Below are 17,389 nucleotides of genomic sequence, written 5' to 3'. Positions count from 1 at the left end.
AATTTGTTCTGGTGCGGGTTATGGCAGGTTGCTGAAAGGTATAATTAAACAACTCATCCATCCATCTACTGTATCTGCTTTTTATACCTACGTAACCCAGTGCCAGGTCGCAGAGTCACTGGTGCCTAACTCCAGCAATAGATATAAAAAAATTGTCAGTACATCACATTAAACAGCTCTCCTCTCTCTACGTAAACCAAAAATAGCACTCATCATTTTGACAAGAAGGATTGCAACTAAATTGAAGAAAATATCAATTCTGCTTGTGAAGAAAGCAGAAAAAAGAAATTTAAAAGTTTCTACATCTGCGATTCAATTTAAAACATTTAATCACTAAGCTTTGTGATCTGTTTACAGCTCTGCACCACTTTACTGGACAAATCTACACCGTAATATGAGAGTACAGAACAACAGAAGTCCAATAACAACACCCAGCTTGTTGCTACAAAAACTAAAAAAACAAGCCTGTGTTGTCCAACTTTTTGGTCCACTGCTAGAAGAGCACCAGCTTGGTAAAAACCAGCTTCTTGTTCTACTCTTTGCAGTGTACAGATGGTCTGAACCCTCGGCTATTGCCAAACGATTGCTTCCTGGAGGCATGGGCTCTGTTGACGTTTTAAATTTTACCCAAACATCAAATGTAATGCACCAGTTACGAATGCTAAGAAGCGTACCAAAAATTACCTGCACTGTAAACAACCATGTTCCACTGCACAGCCACTTAGATGGCTGTTAATGTTAATTAACAGTGTGACCAACACAGACTCAATGGCTTCGTTCAGTTCCTCCGCTGCCATTGTTAAAACCACTGGCAGACTACAATTCTACAATTGACGTCATCGTTCATAACTTCTCCTTGTGTTCCCTGATTGGCCCAGTAGAGTTTCTACAACAGAAACCAAGCTCAATGGGAGAAAGTCCAGACTGAAGGGAGATGAGAATGGAACCGAACTGCTTAGCAAAGCAATGGTTAGGCTCTGACATCACTGTTTTGTTTGAGTTTTTGTGTTTTCTATACATCGCTAACTGATTGGTGGTTGTGCACCATAATCCTTCATTAAAATCACATATAACAGTGAATAAAAATATGTAAGCCATCATTGAAAATCACAATATTGAGAAGCTATATATATTGTTTCATGGATGGTTTGTCGTTTGCTGGTGCCAACAACTTTGTCTGTGGCCTCTGTAAAGCAATATTGTGTTTGTGTCATTGCATCAGTTAGGTGTTCAAACCCCTAAAAAAAAAGAGGACACAGATGGCACATTTTCCTGTGCGCTGTGGCATGACAATGACAGACACTGGCTGAAAACCTTTTGTCAGGTAATTTCACTGTGACCTGAAGCAGATGCATGTAAAGGTGGGTGGGGAAAGTGGAGGACCTGTCACACAGCTCAGCTGAGTGGGATGAAAACATTTCAACATTGGGCCTTTCTGGAGACTGAAGAAGCAAAGTAAAGGGAAAGAGAAGCCATGTGTGGTGAATTAGTGAACTTACTTGTCCTAGCTAAATAGATAGATAAATAGATAAATGCACAGACAGAAATATCAGCGAGACTGTGAACTGAAAGAAGTATTTATGTAAATGTGAAAAATTATATATGTGCTTATATACAATGCTTCACTTGTGAAAGTAAATCTGTTGGGCTTCTCCTTGGCACTCAGCCAACAACTCTGGACAGTGCACATAAAACAAAAAGGCAAAAAGTAAATTTTAGAGAATCAAGAATTTACCTGAATTTGTGTTCACAACTCAAATCTTCAGAAATTGGTCCCGAAGCTGAATATTGCATCTCTTTGCAAGTGTGACGAGGTGAACGTGTCCAGTGATTCATATAAACGTTTTACATTTACAAGAGTTTACAGAAATAATAATATTTTCCGTGTTTTTTATTTGCTAAATTTACAGACGGGCAATCCTGGCAGAGTAACAGAGAAATAGTAGCAAAAAATAAATAAATACCTGGAATACAGAATATTGATACATTTTGCGATGTGGTGCCTTATTGTATTCACAGCATCTTCTTATTGAGCTCCTACTTCCTGATAGAAATAAAGGAGACAATTCTTTGTGGTGGATATGAGATTTCCTCTCAGCAATAAAAGACGGACTCCTCAGAGGTTGGCAGGATAACAAAATAACAGGAAGCTGCCAGTGTGTTGGAGTATTATTTTGAGTTTAATGTGCCACTTTCTAAATTCAGCCACTCTCATGTTTACTTGCTGGTACCTGGGATGAAAATAACAATCTGCCTGTTGTTTGTCTCCACTGGAAATAGGATTACATTTAGAAAGTCACAGACAGTGCGTGCGTGATCATAATTTTGGATTAATTAGTTTGTAAATCTGCCTTTGTGCTTCAACTGGATTTGTTCTTATCATTAACAACTCTGCGAAGATTAACTTCTGATAATCACAGACCATTTGGAGACTTCTCAGACTTCTCTGCCCTGGAGTATCAACTAGGAACAAAGTGTTCAGAGTAAATCGTTAGGCACATTCAGGCTGAAAGTGAATAGAACTGTTGCATTATTTCCTTAACAACATGCAGCACAAATATAATTTATTCTGTCTACTGTGAAAGCTTTGGGAAAATGATGCATTTGCAATTCATAAATCTGAGGTCTGAGTCATCACCCTGCCACTCAAACTGCTGCCACACACACACACCGTTACTCTGCATCCTTGTTAATGTTGTTTACAAGGAATGTTTTCTGTGGGAGTCCCAAAAATATGCCTACAGGGGATAAGTATGCATGCATCACCTTTTTGCGAGACGCCTTCCTGGTGTCACATTATGAAAAGTCCCTCAACAGGAGGTCTAAGCAGATTGGACGCAGGGAAATCTGAATGTATTGTAAATGATCCAATATTTTCAACAGTTCAAGTAGAAATCCAAACAACATGAAAAGTTAAGATGTTGCTGTTCAGACTTTTCTGAGCTCACCTTTTTGTTGCTTATTTCTCTTTTTTTTTTTTCAAAGTCCAAAAGATAACTTTTGCCTCAGGTAAGAACATTCAGCTTTAGAAAAAAGGATTCCCACCGAAAATGCACCGATAAGTTGTTTTTGATGACTGCATTTGGTCAATTTTCACATCAGTGAATGCACCATGTCAGAGTGCAAAAAGTTTGTGTTAACTACAACATTTTTTGGCAAGTAGGTCAGTCTGTAGAGGGCATATCCAAAGTAAGGCGTTCCTCAAGGAACACACCTGAATGTGCAAGCAAACTCAAGCACAATACATGATTGGATAAGCATGTAACCCTAGCCATCACTCAAGGTTTTAGTGGTTTCAACTATCAATTTCAGAAAAAAATGACAAGGCAAAAGTTGTACAATACGTTTTTTAATTTCTGTCCTAGTTATTGAAACAATATTCAAAATCTACTGTGAAAGAGATATCTACTGTTCATGCAATCAATAAACTACACTGCCTATACAACTGAAAGGCGAGAGCTTACATGTAAAGCCAATGTGTTGTCAACTGCAACATTAAAACTGATGTAAATGTTTGTTTTCATATTTTTTCTGTCCAAACAACACCCAACCGTTCAAGTTGTTCAATTCAGATAATCAGAAAACAAGACAAACTGCAGAGCTTCCTAAGGTGCTGTTTGTCACTTTGGCCTGACATGACACCATCATTCTTCACACTGAGGCTAAGTGAGCAGCTAACAGCCAAATAGGATTGGGATTGGCCCATGTAGGTCAAGGCAGGCAAATGCTCCAACTGCTTGTTCTGAGTCTTTGTTTCTATTTCTGCTGAATCTGTCTTCATCTAAAGCTGTCCTCATTCACTGGTGACCCAAACAGAGCAGAACCTCAAATGGTTTAGATGTTTTCATGCTTTCACAACCAGAATGTGAATCACACGCATGATCATCTTGGGCCAGGATGTTTTCCTTCCTTCTCTACTTTTCTTGAGCTTCCTAAAGAAGACAGGAAGAAAGAAAAATAGAAAATACAACTAAATATGATAGATAAAAAAAACATTTTGTGAAAAAATAGGGTAGCCATTAAGTATGTAGTTTTTTGATAAATTCATTTTTTTTTTAATCAAGAAAAATTTAAAGGTGCATAACCAAAAAAAAAATGTAACCAATTTTTGTCCCTAAGAAAAAGATACTCTGTAAAAAAACCTTCTCCGGTTTATGGTAAGATACCATAAACTAAAGAAGTTTATAGTATTTTACATAATAAATACCAGAATTTTACCATATAAATACTGAGAAAAAGTTAGGATTCCTTTGGCTGAAATAACTTCCATGGATGTTTCTCATACACACCTACCAATCTGAAATCAGTGTGAGAAAAGTTTAGCTTTTCATTTTTTTGTAAACTCCCAGCCATTCATTGTTGGGGTCGCTGATTTGTTTTGGGTCATTGTCTGGTTGCAGGGCCTAGTGTTCGATTATCATTGAATTCATGATGGATTCTGTGACGGTGAGCTGATCAGGTCCTGATGCAGGAAACCATCCCCAAATTTTGACATAAAGTACAGTTGGTATGGTGTTGTTTTTCCTGAAATCCTGCATTTGGTTTATATTAATAACATTCTCTGTTCGAAAGGATTCAATTTTAGATGGTTCTATACAAAGAAGGTTTGAGCAGAACAAAAGTATCATTCTTCGTCTCCATTCTCTCTCGCATACATCCATCCTCATGTTTTCTTAGAAAGGAAGGCTTTCCTCCTTGCACAGGTCACACCAAAATTCAACATTGGTTGTCTCGGAATGCAGACATGCATTTCAACATCAAGAGTGGCAAGAACCTGTGGGCACCATAAAAACTTTGGGGTTTTTTAGTGCTTCTTCTTGTAGCACTTTGCAGTCCTCTCTAAGGTAGAACTTGCCTGGATGGCCAGACCCGGGGATGCTGGCAGCTGTTTTGAAAGTCGCGAAACGTCAGGATAGTGAGAATGTGTCTGACAAGCGGGAACAGAGACACAAGGTCAAAGCTGATTGATAATTTTACTGCAGCAGTAAAAATGTTGACAGCAGCACATAGATTTTATTTTGCATTGTGACAGACTAATTACAAAGTCATCAGGTGTTATTTGAATAAATAATAGGGCACGTTTGTGTTTTATTGGTAAGCTACACAAAACCTTTGCACACATTTTCAAAAGTTTAAAATGCTTTACTTGACTATGAGCAGTCTGATAGCACAGTGCATGAGCTGCTTACTTTCCCAGATAAAAGCACATGTTGTATTAGTGAACAGCAACAATGATCAAGTGCATTAAAAGAGGAAACATGGCATTTTTGAAATTACTCATATTTAAAATTTTAGATTAATCATTCACTTCACAACTCTTTCCATCTTTTGCTGCAATATTGTTTCGAATAAGTTATCTGCTTTCACTTTTTGTATAGGTTCTGTTTTTCACTGTCAAGCTACTCCATCCTGAGCCTTCAGGGTAGCATATGTGAGTTGTATAAGTGAGCAATAGTCTGTGCCAGGAGATCACCCACACACACGCGCGTCCCCCCGCCCGCACACACGCGCACACACGCGGAAGCTGTGATAAAGCCAAAACGAGGGCAGAGGTTATGTAATTGATGGTCGAGAAATAACCCGGCCTTAGTCTTATTAGCTGTAATCTGTTAGCCTCAGGCTCACCTGCATTACATCACTGACGCTTGAAGCTAAACCTTACTCTCTGTCTGCACAGTGTCAGCTCTGGCTCCTGCTGAGCTGTGACCACCCACACTGATCGCTACCAAGAGGGATTCAAAAGAGTTTAAAACTGAGGAAAAGATAGGAAGGAAGAGTTACATGCAACAGCTGCATTTGTGAGAGAATATGTGGAAATAAATGACAGAAAATGTATACTATTGTAGTAAAACAAAGCTTTATAAAATCCAGAAAAGGTCTTGTTGCATGAGTTTTGGGAAAAAAGAGAAAATCATGAACACCTTGTTTTTATTTTTCTAAGCAAATATTTTTTCAATTGATGAGATACAGACACTGTGATTTGTTTACAACTTAAGATATTAGATATTTTATTCACGAATCAAACAAATGTTCCTAAAAGATCAGGGGAGGAAGCCACAAACGTTACATGTATCATGTTCCAGTAGTTCCTGTGGACCTTGCAGTGCATATACAGTACAGTATGGCTGCCTGTGGGTTCTGGAGAACATGTGACCTGTTCTTCATTGGCGCTCTACAAAGGAGTGGTGACAGATTGAGGACACCAAGATCTTTCCAAGTTCCATGTTTGTGGAGGCTTTTTAATCTCTACATGAGTTCATCTTCACAAGACGACTATTTCAGATAACATCTAATTTTTATGTAGGCAGATTTTTTTCAATTGCTGACTTATGACTCTGTAATTTAGTGTTAATTTATTTTCCTCTTTCATTACTGGATATTACAGCCAGGAGTGTTTAATGCTTTTTGGATATTTGTAATTGTTTTTTCTATCCTGGAATTCACATTTAAAGCGCCTACACACTTTTTTTCCCCTGAAAGCAGACTGCTTTCGCTTGTTTTCGCCTGTGTCCACTATAGTTTGACATGAACAATGTTTATGAGTAGCACCAGCCTTAAGAGAAACCTGACCTGTAATTTCATCCTAAGCATCGTTCTTTGTGAGCTTGTGGAGCATTTAACACTATTCCTGAAGGAGTCTGACATGTCGGATTTATTTCTGTCCTTCCTGTTCTCTTTGTGTCAGAAATGCTGTAAACGCCAGCTTTACTGCTGGCAAAGCATCTGTGTCAGCGCTTCAGTAACTTTAATTACTCTCAGATACGCTAAAAAAATAAAGTTGGGGAGACATTTATTTTGAGCAGAAGGCAGCAAGTTTAAAGGATAAAAATGATTGGATTACATCACGCACATTGGGAAAAGGTCAAAAAACAATTTATTGTGCTGCTCAATCACTTTTTGTATCATTATTAGCAGTAAGTCTCGCAACTGAGGTGTACTGCAATTCCTCTGCTTTTGATAAATCAGATTCAAACATGTTTACTTTTTTTTGGATACTATTTATTTCACTTTAATTTTTGTACATGCTTGTACAAAATGGCTCATATGTAAAAAAAAAAAAAAAAAAATCTAATTTTTAAAGAAAGCGTAATATTTTTTGGAAACTTTGTAAATAATCTTCCCATGCAGGTTATCTGGAAACCTTTGAATGCGACCATTATCAAAGTCTCAAAATTTATCTTGACTCACTATCAGATGTTTAACTAACTGCACTATCAGTTCAGATTTGACGCTTCCACTTTGTCCTGCAGCTGCTCTAGACATACCAGCACCTGTGAAATCAAACCTTTTACCTTTTGAGCTGCATGCATACCTTGTTTTTGGTTTAATTCTCCAAGTAGTGGAACTTGTCATGGGAGTAAATGTGTTTTAAGACACTGACTTTGCTTTTTTGCTTTGCCGATTTATTTGGAGATGTTGAAATGTTGGTTGAAGAGGTTTAGCAATATTTCCTGAATTCTTCTTGTGTGCCGGCTGATATTTCTGATTATCCGATACATTCATATTGCACTTTCTCTCCGGTCTCTGCACAGTTTAAAGATCGCTTGTCTTCCAGCTCCTTAAAATTCTCAAAGTTTCCACCAAACCTTTTTATCACTGCTGTGTGTCTCTCTCTTATTTAGAGATCACTTGTAAACCGACTTCTGGATGAGACAAAAAAAGGCACAACAGGAATAGGTTTTCAAAAGAACACTCATTTTCTTCTAAGTCTTTTTAGAAGATGTATTTAGATTTTAGTGATACAAGGGGAAAGTCTGTGAGGTCCCCAACAAAATGTTCATCAAGCTTTTTTGCGTAATTTCAAGTATAGCAATTTTTTTCCCAAAATGAAGTTATTGTGAAGAAAAAGTGCAGTTTCTAACAATAATTTGCTAGAATTTTGTCTCTGTGTGTAATTTGCAAACTGTAATCTGGTCATTTCAGAGTAATGGCTTCGTTCTCCCTGAGTGGCTTTTCAGTCCATGTTTATCTACCTACTTCCAACAGAATCTTCACAATGTATTTTGCTTTTGTCCCACGGTTAACACAGACATCAAATCTCATCTCTGGGACACAAAATCCATCTCTTTGCTGATGTCCAGACATTTACAAAACATTTATACCTGCATAAACTGAACCATCAGGCATCTGACATTTGGACATAAGGACAAATTTCACTAGATGACCACTATTCTCTTACTCATGTCTTGACAGCTTTCTTTAGATTTTTTGATAATTTCCATAAATTAGTGTGTTACTGGCGGTGCCCTAACATTGGTGTGCATCCAATTATCTCAATTAATGAGAAGCCATCAAAGAGAGGACATTGTCATCTGGGCTTTCCCAAATAATTCAAAGGCATAATAATGTCACTATGTGTAAAAGCTCTGAGTATAAAGAAGGTAAACATAAATAATGTTGGGAATAATAATGTCAAATTGGAAAAGTTTGATGTTAATGTCAGAGAGTGAGATGGCTTTGTTCTGCTTGGAGGTAAATAAATGGGATACGTTTCCATCATGTGGTGAAAGTAGAAAATTACACTTTGGTTAAACTTGGTGCTTAACTCCTCACACAGGTATCCTAAACACTGACTGCATCTTCTCTGCATGTTTCCCAGATTAAAAGTGCAAATGAAAGTGAAACATTTAAAGAATGTGAATGTGTGATGGAGCCAAATGAAAGACTAGTGGAACCGACCTTGTGAGTTTTGATACCATCATCCCTCGAGTTAGATATGGAGACAAGGATAGACACACACATTCACACGTGTCTCCTGTGGCACAGTGACACGTAGTCTAAGATTGCTGATTGTCCGACTTCTGAGGAGCACCTGGATGATTCCCACAAAGCTTCCAATCACAACCCACAGAAGTGGCTGCAGTCTCTGCTGGCAGCCATGAGGCAACCGTCACAGATAGAGTAGAGGGGACAGAAAAGAACAGACACAGTGTCCTGGGCTTTCCTTGCTCGGCTTTCTCTGTGCCTTCTTCCCTGTGAGCTAAATTGGTCCAAACATGCTGGTCACTCTGTGTTTGACCCTTCTGGTGTCCTCTGTCATTGCCGAAAAAGAAAAAGGTAAATAGCTTCATATTTTCTCTGAGTTTTTCTGTGCATCTTTTCTAGAATGTTTCCAGTCTGATAACACATTGAACAGCTTTGTGCCTCCCTTAAAGCAACGAGCCACTAGAGATTACTCCTCCTGTGTGTCAATCAGGAGATTTGTTCAAGATTCTGATCTGACTATTTGAAGGTCAGGTATTTGCTAATACTGAGTCCCATTTTGATATTTGTGAAATATGCTTAGAAATATGGAGCTTCAAAGTGAAGCTCATATAACAGAGTAGCTACTTTAAATTAGAATTACATGGTCTACATTAGTATTAAAATCGTATCCAACTTAACTCATGATTTTCTGGACATTATAGTATCCCAAATCAGTTTTTCTTTTCAGGAGCAACATCTTTTTTTACCAACCACAGAACAGGAAAACTTGTATCTTGCTCCAGTGTTATTAAGAGGAACAGTTTGCTAAAATCTAACATTAACATGTTTACTCTCTGTTTTGATACAACATATTTTATTGAGGTTCCAGTTAATTGTGCATCGATACAATTTGCTGAAAAAGTTGTTCTAATTTTAAAAAATTAACGCTTTGCTTTAAACGTCTTAAAATTTGATGTATAGTGTTTCTGTTACTCTCTAATCACCTCACCCACAATAACAAGTGATCTCTGAATATAGAGCACATGGCATGACCTGCTGGAAGCTACAGCAGCTATTGTGGCCTTCTCACCATGCTGGGTAAAAACACTAAGATTGGTGTGGCAAACAAATGGTTTACTCAACATAAATAACTTACTCGCCCTATCAGGTTTTCAAGTTGGTGCGCATGAAAACAAGTTTTATGAACATTTTCATTTCAGGTGATGGAGTAGGTATAAATTCACATACAATACAAAAACCAACATCAGTATCACTTTAGTTTCTTCAAGGACTCATTTAAAAATGCCTTAAGCAGAATTGGATCTCAGATTGAATCAGATCCCAAACAAGACACATCCCTTATTACTCTACAGCAGGGGTGTCAAACTCCAGTCCTCGAGGGCCGCTGTCCTGCAACTTTTAGATGTGCCTCTGCTGCACCACACCTGAATAGAATAATTAGGTCATTAGCAAGGCTCTGGAGAACTGATCTACACAAGGAGGAAATTAAGCCATTTCATTCCAGCGTTTTGTACCTGCAGGTCAGTGACCCTCCAGGACTTGAGTTTGAGACCCCTCCTTTACAGTAAAAACACCTGGAAAGCTTTCAACTAAAATTTTGTAATAACATTAACCATTGTTGAAAAGCAACATAAGAGTAATTTTGAATGAGTGTGTTTTGTAATATCCTGATAATGTAAGTTCTTTTTTTTTTTAGCGAATCCTTATTAACTATGAACTGTGTACAAATACATTTAAATGGTTAAATAGAAAGTAGAGGTGGTTACAAGTCCATGGTTTTTTACAACTTGCAGACTCAGCTTAAAAAAACAAATGTTGAAATTTAAGCCAGAGCTCTTCTTGTTGTGACCATGTATTTTATTCACCTACATTTTGTATTTCTCTTCTTCTACTTGTTCTTTTGTATTGTACAGTTATATAAATGCCTTTTTAATGACTTCAGACAGACAGCTTCAGTTATTATTCAAAGGACTTATTTCTGCCCTCTCTTATCTTATGTCACCATACAGTAACATGTCAGGTGATTAAATGAAGAGTCTTAGAGGGCACAAAATGCACCTAAAACGTAACTTTTCTCCATAATAATAAGGCAAATATCCATAAAATTTTACCTCTGATGATTTAAATACCCTCTCACATTTATTACGAACAGTAAAAGTGCTCTAATGAAATTGCCCACAGCATCAAAACTCCCTGTAATCAACCCAATTTAGTAAACTATAACAGTCAATATCTGTTGACTGTACATACAGTAAAAGTCACATTTTCTAAAATATGTCTGGTAAACATAGCTTTCAGTGTCATTGTTGTAAATCCACGTTGCTTTGTAATAAAATAAAAATACCCCAGCAGGATCCCTCTTTGCTCGTTCCTGTCCCCTAGCAGCAGAGAAACACAATTGCACCTTTGTGCAACTTGTTTTTTTTTTGTGTTACTTATTTTTTGTTGTTTTTTTTTTTCATTTGAGTGAAAAGAAACATTTTAACCTACTTGAGAATAAACTGATCTGTTTAAGTGAAGAAAGAAACAGGACTCCTAATGTTAGCATGCAAATCTGCTCATGTTAGATTTCACCCCAAAGCAATCCTGTGCCTTTGTCCAGTCTTACAGCTGCTAGCATTATAACGAGTTTAGTCTCTATGGTTCTGAAAGTGACAGTAGAACCACTGCAGTCGGTTGTTCATGCCATGTCGTGTTATGTTTTTGATTCGCAGAAAGTGGCATTCCAAAGCTTGATGATATGAAAGCTGTTAAAGCCTTCATCGACTCTGCTGAAGTGGTGGTCATCGGATTCCTGGAGGTCAGAGAAGTTAATGATGCCTTCAGAAGTCAGCTAATCAGGAGACGGTATCAACTGATTATATTAGAGAAGTGGAGGATGCATGGCTTTCATATTTTCTTTTAGAAGAAATCTTAAAACTGTAGTGTGGGTCCTTTTAACTCTGAAAACCCCTTAATAAGGCCCAGTGCAACCAACTGACCTCACAAATCACCTCATTAGTAAACAGACTCCACTTGTGTGTAATTTAATCTGACCATAAATCCAGTTGATCTGTGAAGTCCTTAAAGGTTTGTTGGAAAACATTAATAAACAAGCAGCATAATGAAAGCCAAGGAAGACAGAAGACTAGTCAGGGAGACAGTTGTGGAGAAACAGAGTTATTAAGATGATATCCTGTTGACCATATAAGGCATAAATGGAGATTCTCATCACAGCTGAATCCCGATCCTTGGATATTTACATCATATCATCCTCTTTCTTTGCCCTTGCTCATGTACAATGATTAAAGCCACTAGTGTCACATCCTAAACAATATGATAATTGCCCATCGCTACTGCAAACCCACCAGGACATGGCGGTCAACAGGCTGGGTAAGAACATTATTGAGGAAAGCAACCAAGAGGTTCATGGTAACTCTAGAGGAGCTGCAGAAATACAATGCTCAGGTGGGAAATCTGTTGACAGCTATTTGTGATACATGTCAAAAACCTGACCTGGCAGAAAGAAAGTCGTTGAAAAAAAAATTCTGAGAAAGATGAAAAATGTAAAGTCTAAAAAGCAGCCATTCTTAACCTGATCATTATAATACTATATTCTCACAAATAGATTTTGATGAATGATATACTTCCTGTCACCACGTCTTTGGCAGAGAAGAGACAGTGTCCTTCTGTCCAAACTTCTTTGGCCAGACGCTGCTTGTGTGGGAAGATGGAAGAACTAACAGGAAATACATACTAAGACTTGCGGGATTGGCTCAGCAGACTTTTATGTCCACAACTGCAAAGTGCAGGGAGGAGGCTCATGAGGAGGAGAATGGAGTAGCAAGAGCATCTGAGGATAGCACGGAGCTGGATGCTGGAGGCAACATGAGACCAAAATATTGGAGCAGTGACTCACAAAGAATGATCACACGGAGGCTTCAAAATGAAAAATCAGATTGCCAGAGCTCATAAAACAGTGTCTCAAAAATAGCGATGATTCACCCCTCTTTGAGGCAGCCTCCATTTTTCTCTTTAACTTTTCCACTTCTTTTCCCACCGACAGTCCACAGTGTTCCCTGCAACCTCAGACAATCGTGGCCAGGTTACATAAGATTTATGTCAGAGTGATTACAGTCTCATGGAAGACGTTCAGCAGTAGAGGCCAAGATGGTGTAGACGAATGTCATGAAGACACACTTTTGAAGAAATAAGAATGGATGGTGTGATAAGAGAAGATTGACACTATCTTTTCTTTTTTTAGAATGAGGAGAGCTTTGGATACGAGGAACTTCTGGCAGTTTCACAGAAAGTTGACTTTGTCCCTGCAGCCATTTGCACAGTGAAGGAAGTGTGGGCTGACTTCAGCATCTCTTCAGGAACCATCAGCCTCTTCAGAAAAGTGCCTCAAACCATTTAAAGAGTTTATGCATGTCTTTATTATTAGGGATACAGGAGTTTTTATGATGATGATGATTCTAACTTTGTCCCATGTATCTATCTTGTGATCTAGGCAGATAATCATCAGGAGAACCTAGTTCTTGCTGAGGCCAAGAAGTTAAACTCTGATGGACTTGCGAACTTCATCTCCACCAATGAGATCCGATACATCACAGAATACGACCAAGTGGTGAGTAGGGGTGCTAAATTAGAAAAAAATAAACTACAGTACTAATACTAAGAAAAATATTTTATATTTCATACCAATTCTGATATTGCTACTGCATTGTTTAAAAGCTCTGGAGCCTTTCGAAGGAAAATTAGAAAAATGCACCCAATTACAGTCAAATAATATACAATACACAATGCATTTTCTTAATTAACACAAAATCAGTGATGACTCAAGTCAAGACAAAAATGACAATTATTTTCACAATATATTTTCACAATGAGCTCCAAATAAAAAATAGGAGGGAAACAGTAGCTCAAAATTGAAAACATTCAAACGGTGTCCTGCAAAAGTATTTAAAACACTTGAATTTTCCAATTTATATACATGAACTTTAATGTTTTTTACTGAATTTTATTGATAGACCAAGACAAAACATTCCATAACTGAACTAGAGGGAAAGGGCTTTAAAACGTGTTCATGACTAAAAGTCCAAAAAGTGGATCTCTCATTTATATTCAGCCACTCAGTCAGCACTTTGTTGGACCACCTTTCACTGCGGTTACAACAGCAGATATTTCAGGGTATGTTTTGACCAGCTTTCCATATTTCATGTGCAATGTTAATTCTCCACCACAGATGTTTTTTTTTGTGTCCAAAAAAAAAACAACATCTGGTTTCACCTGACTAATGTCTTCCTCTACATGCTTGCAGAGTCCCCTGAAACCCTTCAGCCAGATAGATTCTTCCAGCTGAGCCGTGGATCTCAGCAGCTCCTCCAAAGCTACCGATTAATCAGATTAATCAGATTAATTAATCAGATTAATCAGATTAATTAATCTGATTAATCTGATTAATTATCAGATTAATCTGATAATTAATCAGATTATTCTCTGATTAATAATCTCCTTGCTGTTTTTGTCAGTTTAGGTGGAGAGCAATGTTCAGGGTTTCATGTTGCCGTTTGTTCTCTAACAAACTTCTGAGGCCTCACAGAACAGCTGGATTTATAATACACAAGAGGGTTGTTTGCCTCTTGTGTATTATAAACAACTTTGGAACTAATTAGTTGCAAGGGATTCAATTTAGAAAAAGAATAAAGGAAGCTGAGTACATACTTTATGTAAACCACTAAACATTTTTAAATTCATGTATCATTTTCCTTCTACGTCACAATTATGCATTGCTTTGTAATGGTCTGTCAACTAAAATCCCAGCCAGGTTTGTGATTGTAATGTGATCAAAAATGGAAAAGGTTGCCATGCATGAATACTTTTTCAAGTGCTGCAATACAGCTGGTCAAGTTAGAGGCCCTTAAAAAGCTCTACAAGTGGAAATAGTATGTCTGGCATCTTATCAGTCTCATGATGTTCAATTGCCTCTCTTTATTTTCCCAGACAGCTGTGGGCCTGTTCAATTCAGAGGTGAAGACACACCTTGTGATCTTTGCCAACAGGGGGAAAAAAGAATATACCGAGCTCAAGGAGAGAATGGGAGCTCTGGCCCCCGAGTTCACTGGCAAGGTGAAGAGATTCCTGAAATACATTTTTCTAGAGAAAAATAAGTTCATGTTAAACTTCACTTTATAGATGTCAGTGGGTTCAGACAGAAGTATTTTGGCAATTAAAGTAAAAGTGTACTCCCAGTAGGATTTATGGACATTCTGTCCTAGATAAACCAAGAGATCAAACGTCTGATGTAATTAAACTCCTTTGCTCCAGTTCTTATTTGTGCTTATCAACGGAGGCGTAAAGTCCAATTCCAAGTCACTCAACTACTTTGGCCTGAAGTCAACAGACCTGCCTCGTGTCGGGATCTATGATAGACATTCCGACATGAATTTGCTCCTACCTGAAGGAGAAATTTCCACAGAGCGTGTGCGGGACTTCTGTCAATCTTTCCTAAACGGAGAACTGAAGGTGAGCCACTATCTGAAACCTATCTGTGTCATCATCACTTTCTACGAATAATTTTTAACTGTGTGAATACATAAAAAATTATATCAAACATTATGAAAAAAATAAATATAACAGACACCCACTTCAATGACTGCTTAATACAAACCAACTTTGGTGGAACTTTAGTGCAGTTGATTGCACAAATACTTAATAACTATCATCAAAAAATAAGTATTTCATTATTTTTTCTAAAGTGAAGGGAAAGAAACCGGTGGACAAAAAAAGGGACATGCAGAAAACAAATTCACTTGGCATCTTAATGTATTATCAATCCAGACTAGTTGGTTATGAGGGCTAAAGCTAAGAGCTACACTGAAACCCAACACTAATGCATTTCCATTAACCACGTGCACAAATTGGAATTACAAAAATAAATTGGATTAATAGAAACATTTCCCAGAAACAATTTTGAAAACAGTCACACTTTTAGATGAAAACATACTGCAAGAGAATGTTTATTAAAACATTCTAACATTAATAACATTAATAGAATATTGACAAATTCTTGCGCACATTTGTAAAGAAAACGCAGCTACTAACATTCTTGAAAATGTGATTTTTTTTATCTAAAGCTTTCTCCAGGTAACATAAGAAAAATTACACAAAAATGGGTTTAGAAGGAATGCAACACAAATGATTTTTATGTGTGAAATTCATACTCAAAAACAAACATAAAAAAATTACTTTTCAGAGTATTTGTCACAAATCGATAAAGTAGTGTTCTTAAATCCCTCTCATCACTCTGACCTGAAATTCTTTACATGTGAATTTCTCAATTATCGGCGTACGTCCGCTTATTGCTGTATCTGTTGTAAATAATCATTAGCTTCAGTCTAAGTTACTGCCAAATTAAAAATTACAACTTTTATATTTTTTAATAAGATGGAAACAATTTAAATTCATTCCTTGCATAATAGAAGCATCTATATGATTTCCTGGCTATAATTTTCTATGTGTGTGTGGGCGGGCATGAGTGCATGAAGGCGTGTGTGTGTTTGTGTGCCAGTTAAAACACAGAAACCAGCACAGCTGGGCGTAGCAGTTTGGAGGCAAACTGAAGGACGACAGTTTGTGGCTCAATGCTCTCAAAGCAAACTGTCTCCATAGCACCTCAGCCTGTAGAGTGGAAAACAATTTTTAAAATACCCAGAGAAGATGGATACAAGTCCTTCTGCTGGTGTAAATCAGAATTAATCATATTTAACTTTGAATAAACAACAGGCTGAGGTGTTAGGTGCAATACAATAGTGAACATAGCATTGCTTCCTTAATCAAATCTGCACTTCATAAACAATCAGTCACTTTGTTTCAAAAACAAACATCATGACAGTGAAATCATGGGATTTTATTTTTGTTTTTGGTATTAAGACGACCTTCCAGTTCAGTGTTCTTAGCTCAGTCCATCTTTTCCAACTTTGAGCAGCTTCCCTTGAGCACCTTTATTAAAACATCTTGTCGGCATGACGCTGCCACCACCATGTTTCACTGCATTTAGACCAAAGTCTCATTTGACCTGAACATCCACCGCAACATATTTGTGTGTCCGAAGACTTTTATTTGAAAAACCATTTGGAAATCGGTTACTACTTTCTTTCCCCTGCACAGTAATATAATGCTCTGGGATGGCTTTTCAAGTAAGCACATATTCAAATACATTGAAAAGAATGAACTGAATAAAATGTCAAAATATTCAAGAAAAAATAATACTTTTATCACTTAGCTAAAGCTGTTGTGGAAAACAGGATACACGTTAACTTGTACAATATGTGCAACTATATGTCACTCACTAAATCCTTTCTTTTATTTTTCAGAAGCAAGGAGGAGAAGAGGTCAAAACAGAACTGTAAAACTCACCCCAAATGTAACCGATTTATTAAACATCAAAATAAAAACAAATATATGAAAAACAGACCACCTGACTCTACTGTCATGCGATTTCCTTTCTTCAGCACAGGTAATGAGGTGAAAAAAAATTGTGTTTACATTCACCTGTTTGCTGGTGCATGTTAGGTTTTGTCTGTTTACAGAAGTGTGAGCCAGTCTACGGTCTGGTTAGACAGCCACAGGTCACTGGCCACAAGTTGCAGTGATGTGGTGGAGTTTGATATTCTGTCTGCAAATGTTAACTTCCAAACCA

General features: G+C 37.4%; 1 protein-coding gene across 1 annotated transcript; it reads left to right on the top strand.

Moving 5' to 3' along the window:
• Window positions 1-8,854: 8,854 nt before the first annotated feature.
• Window positions 8,855-17,163, top strand: erp27 (endoplasmic reticulum protein 27). Its single transcript, XM_032562011.1, has 7 exons — window positions 8,855-9,057; window positions 11,421-11,506; window positions 12,950-13,087; window positions 13,199-13,315; window positions 14,692-14,817; window positions 15,016-15,213; window positions 17,064-17,163. Exons 1-7 carry the CDS (start codon window positions 8,997-8,999, stop codon window positions 17,097-17,099), a joined length of 762 nt encoding a protein of 253 aa, XP_032417902.1. The 5' UTR covers window positions 8,855-8,996; the 3' UTR covers window positions 17,100-17,163.
• Window positions 17,164-17,389: the final 226 nt, after the last annotated feature.

Source organism: Xiphophorus hellerii, chromosome 5 (genome assembly GCF_003331165.1).
Source record: "Xiphophorus hellerii strain 12219 chromosome 5, Xiphophorus_hellerii-4.1, whole genome shotgun sequence".
Classification (NCBI taxonomy): Eukaryota; Metazoa; Chordata; class Actinopteri; order Cyprinodontiformes; family Poeciliidae; genus Xiphophorus; species Xiphophorus hellerii.
The sequence above is the reverse complement of the archived record's forward strand: the minus strand, read 5'-3'. Positions and strand labels throughout refer to the sequence as shown.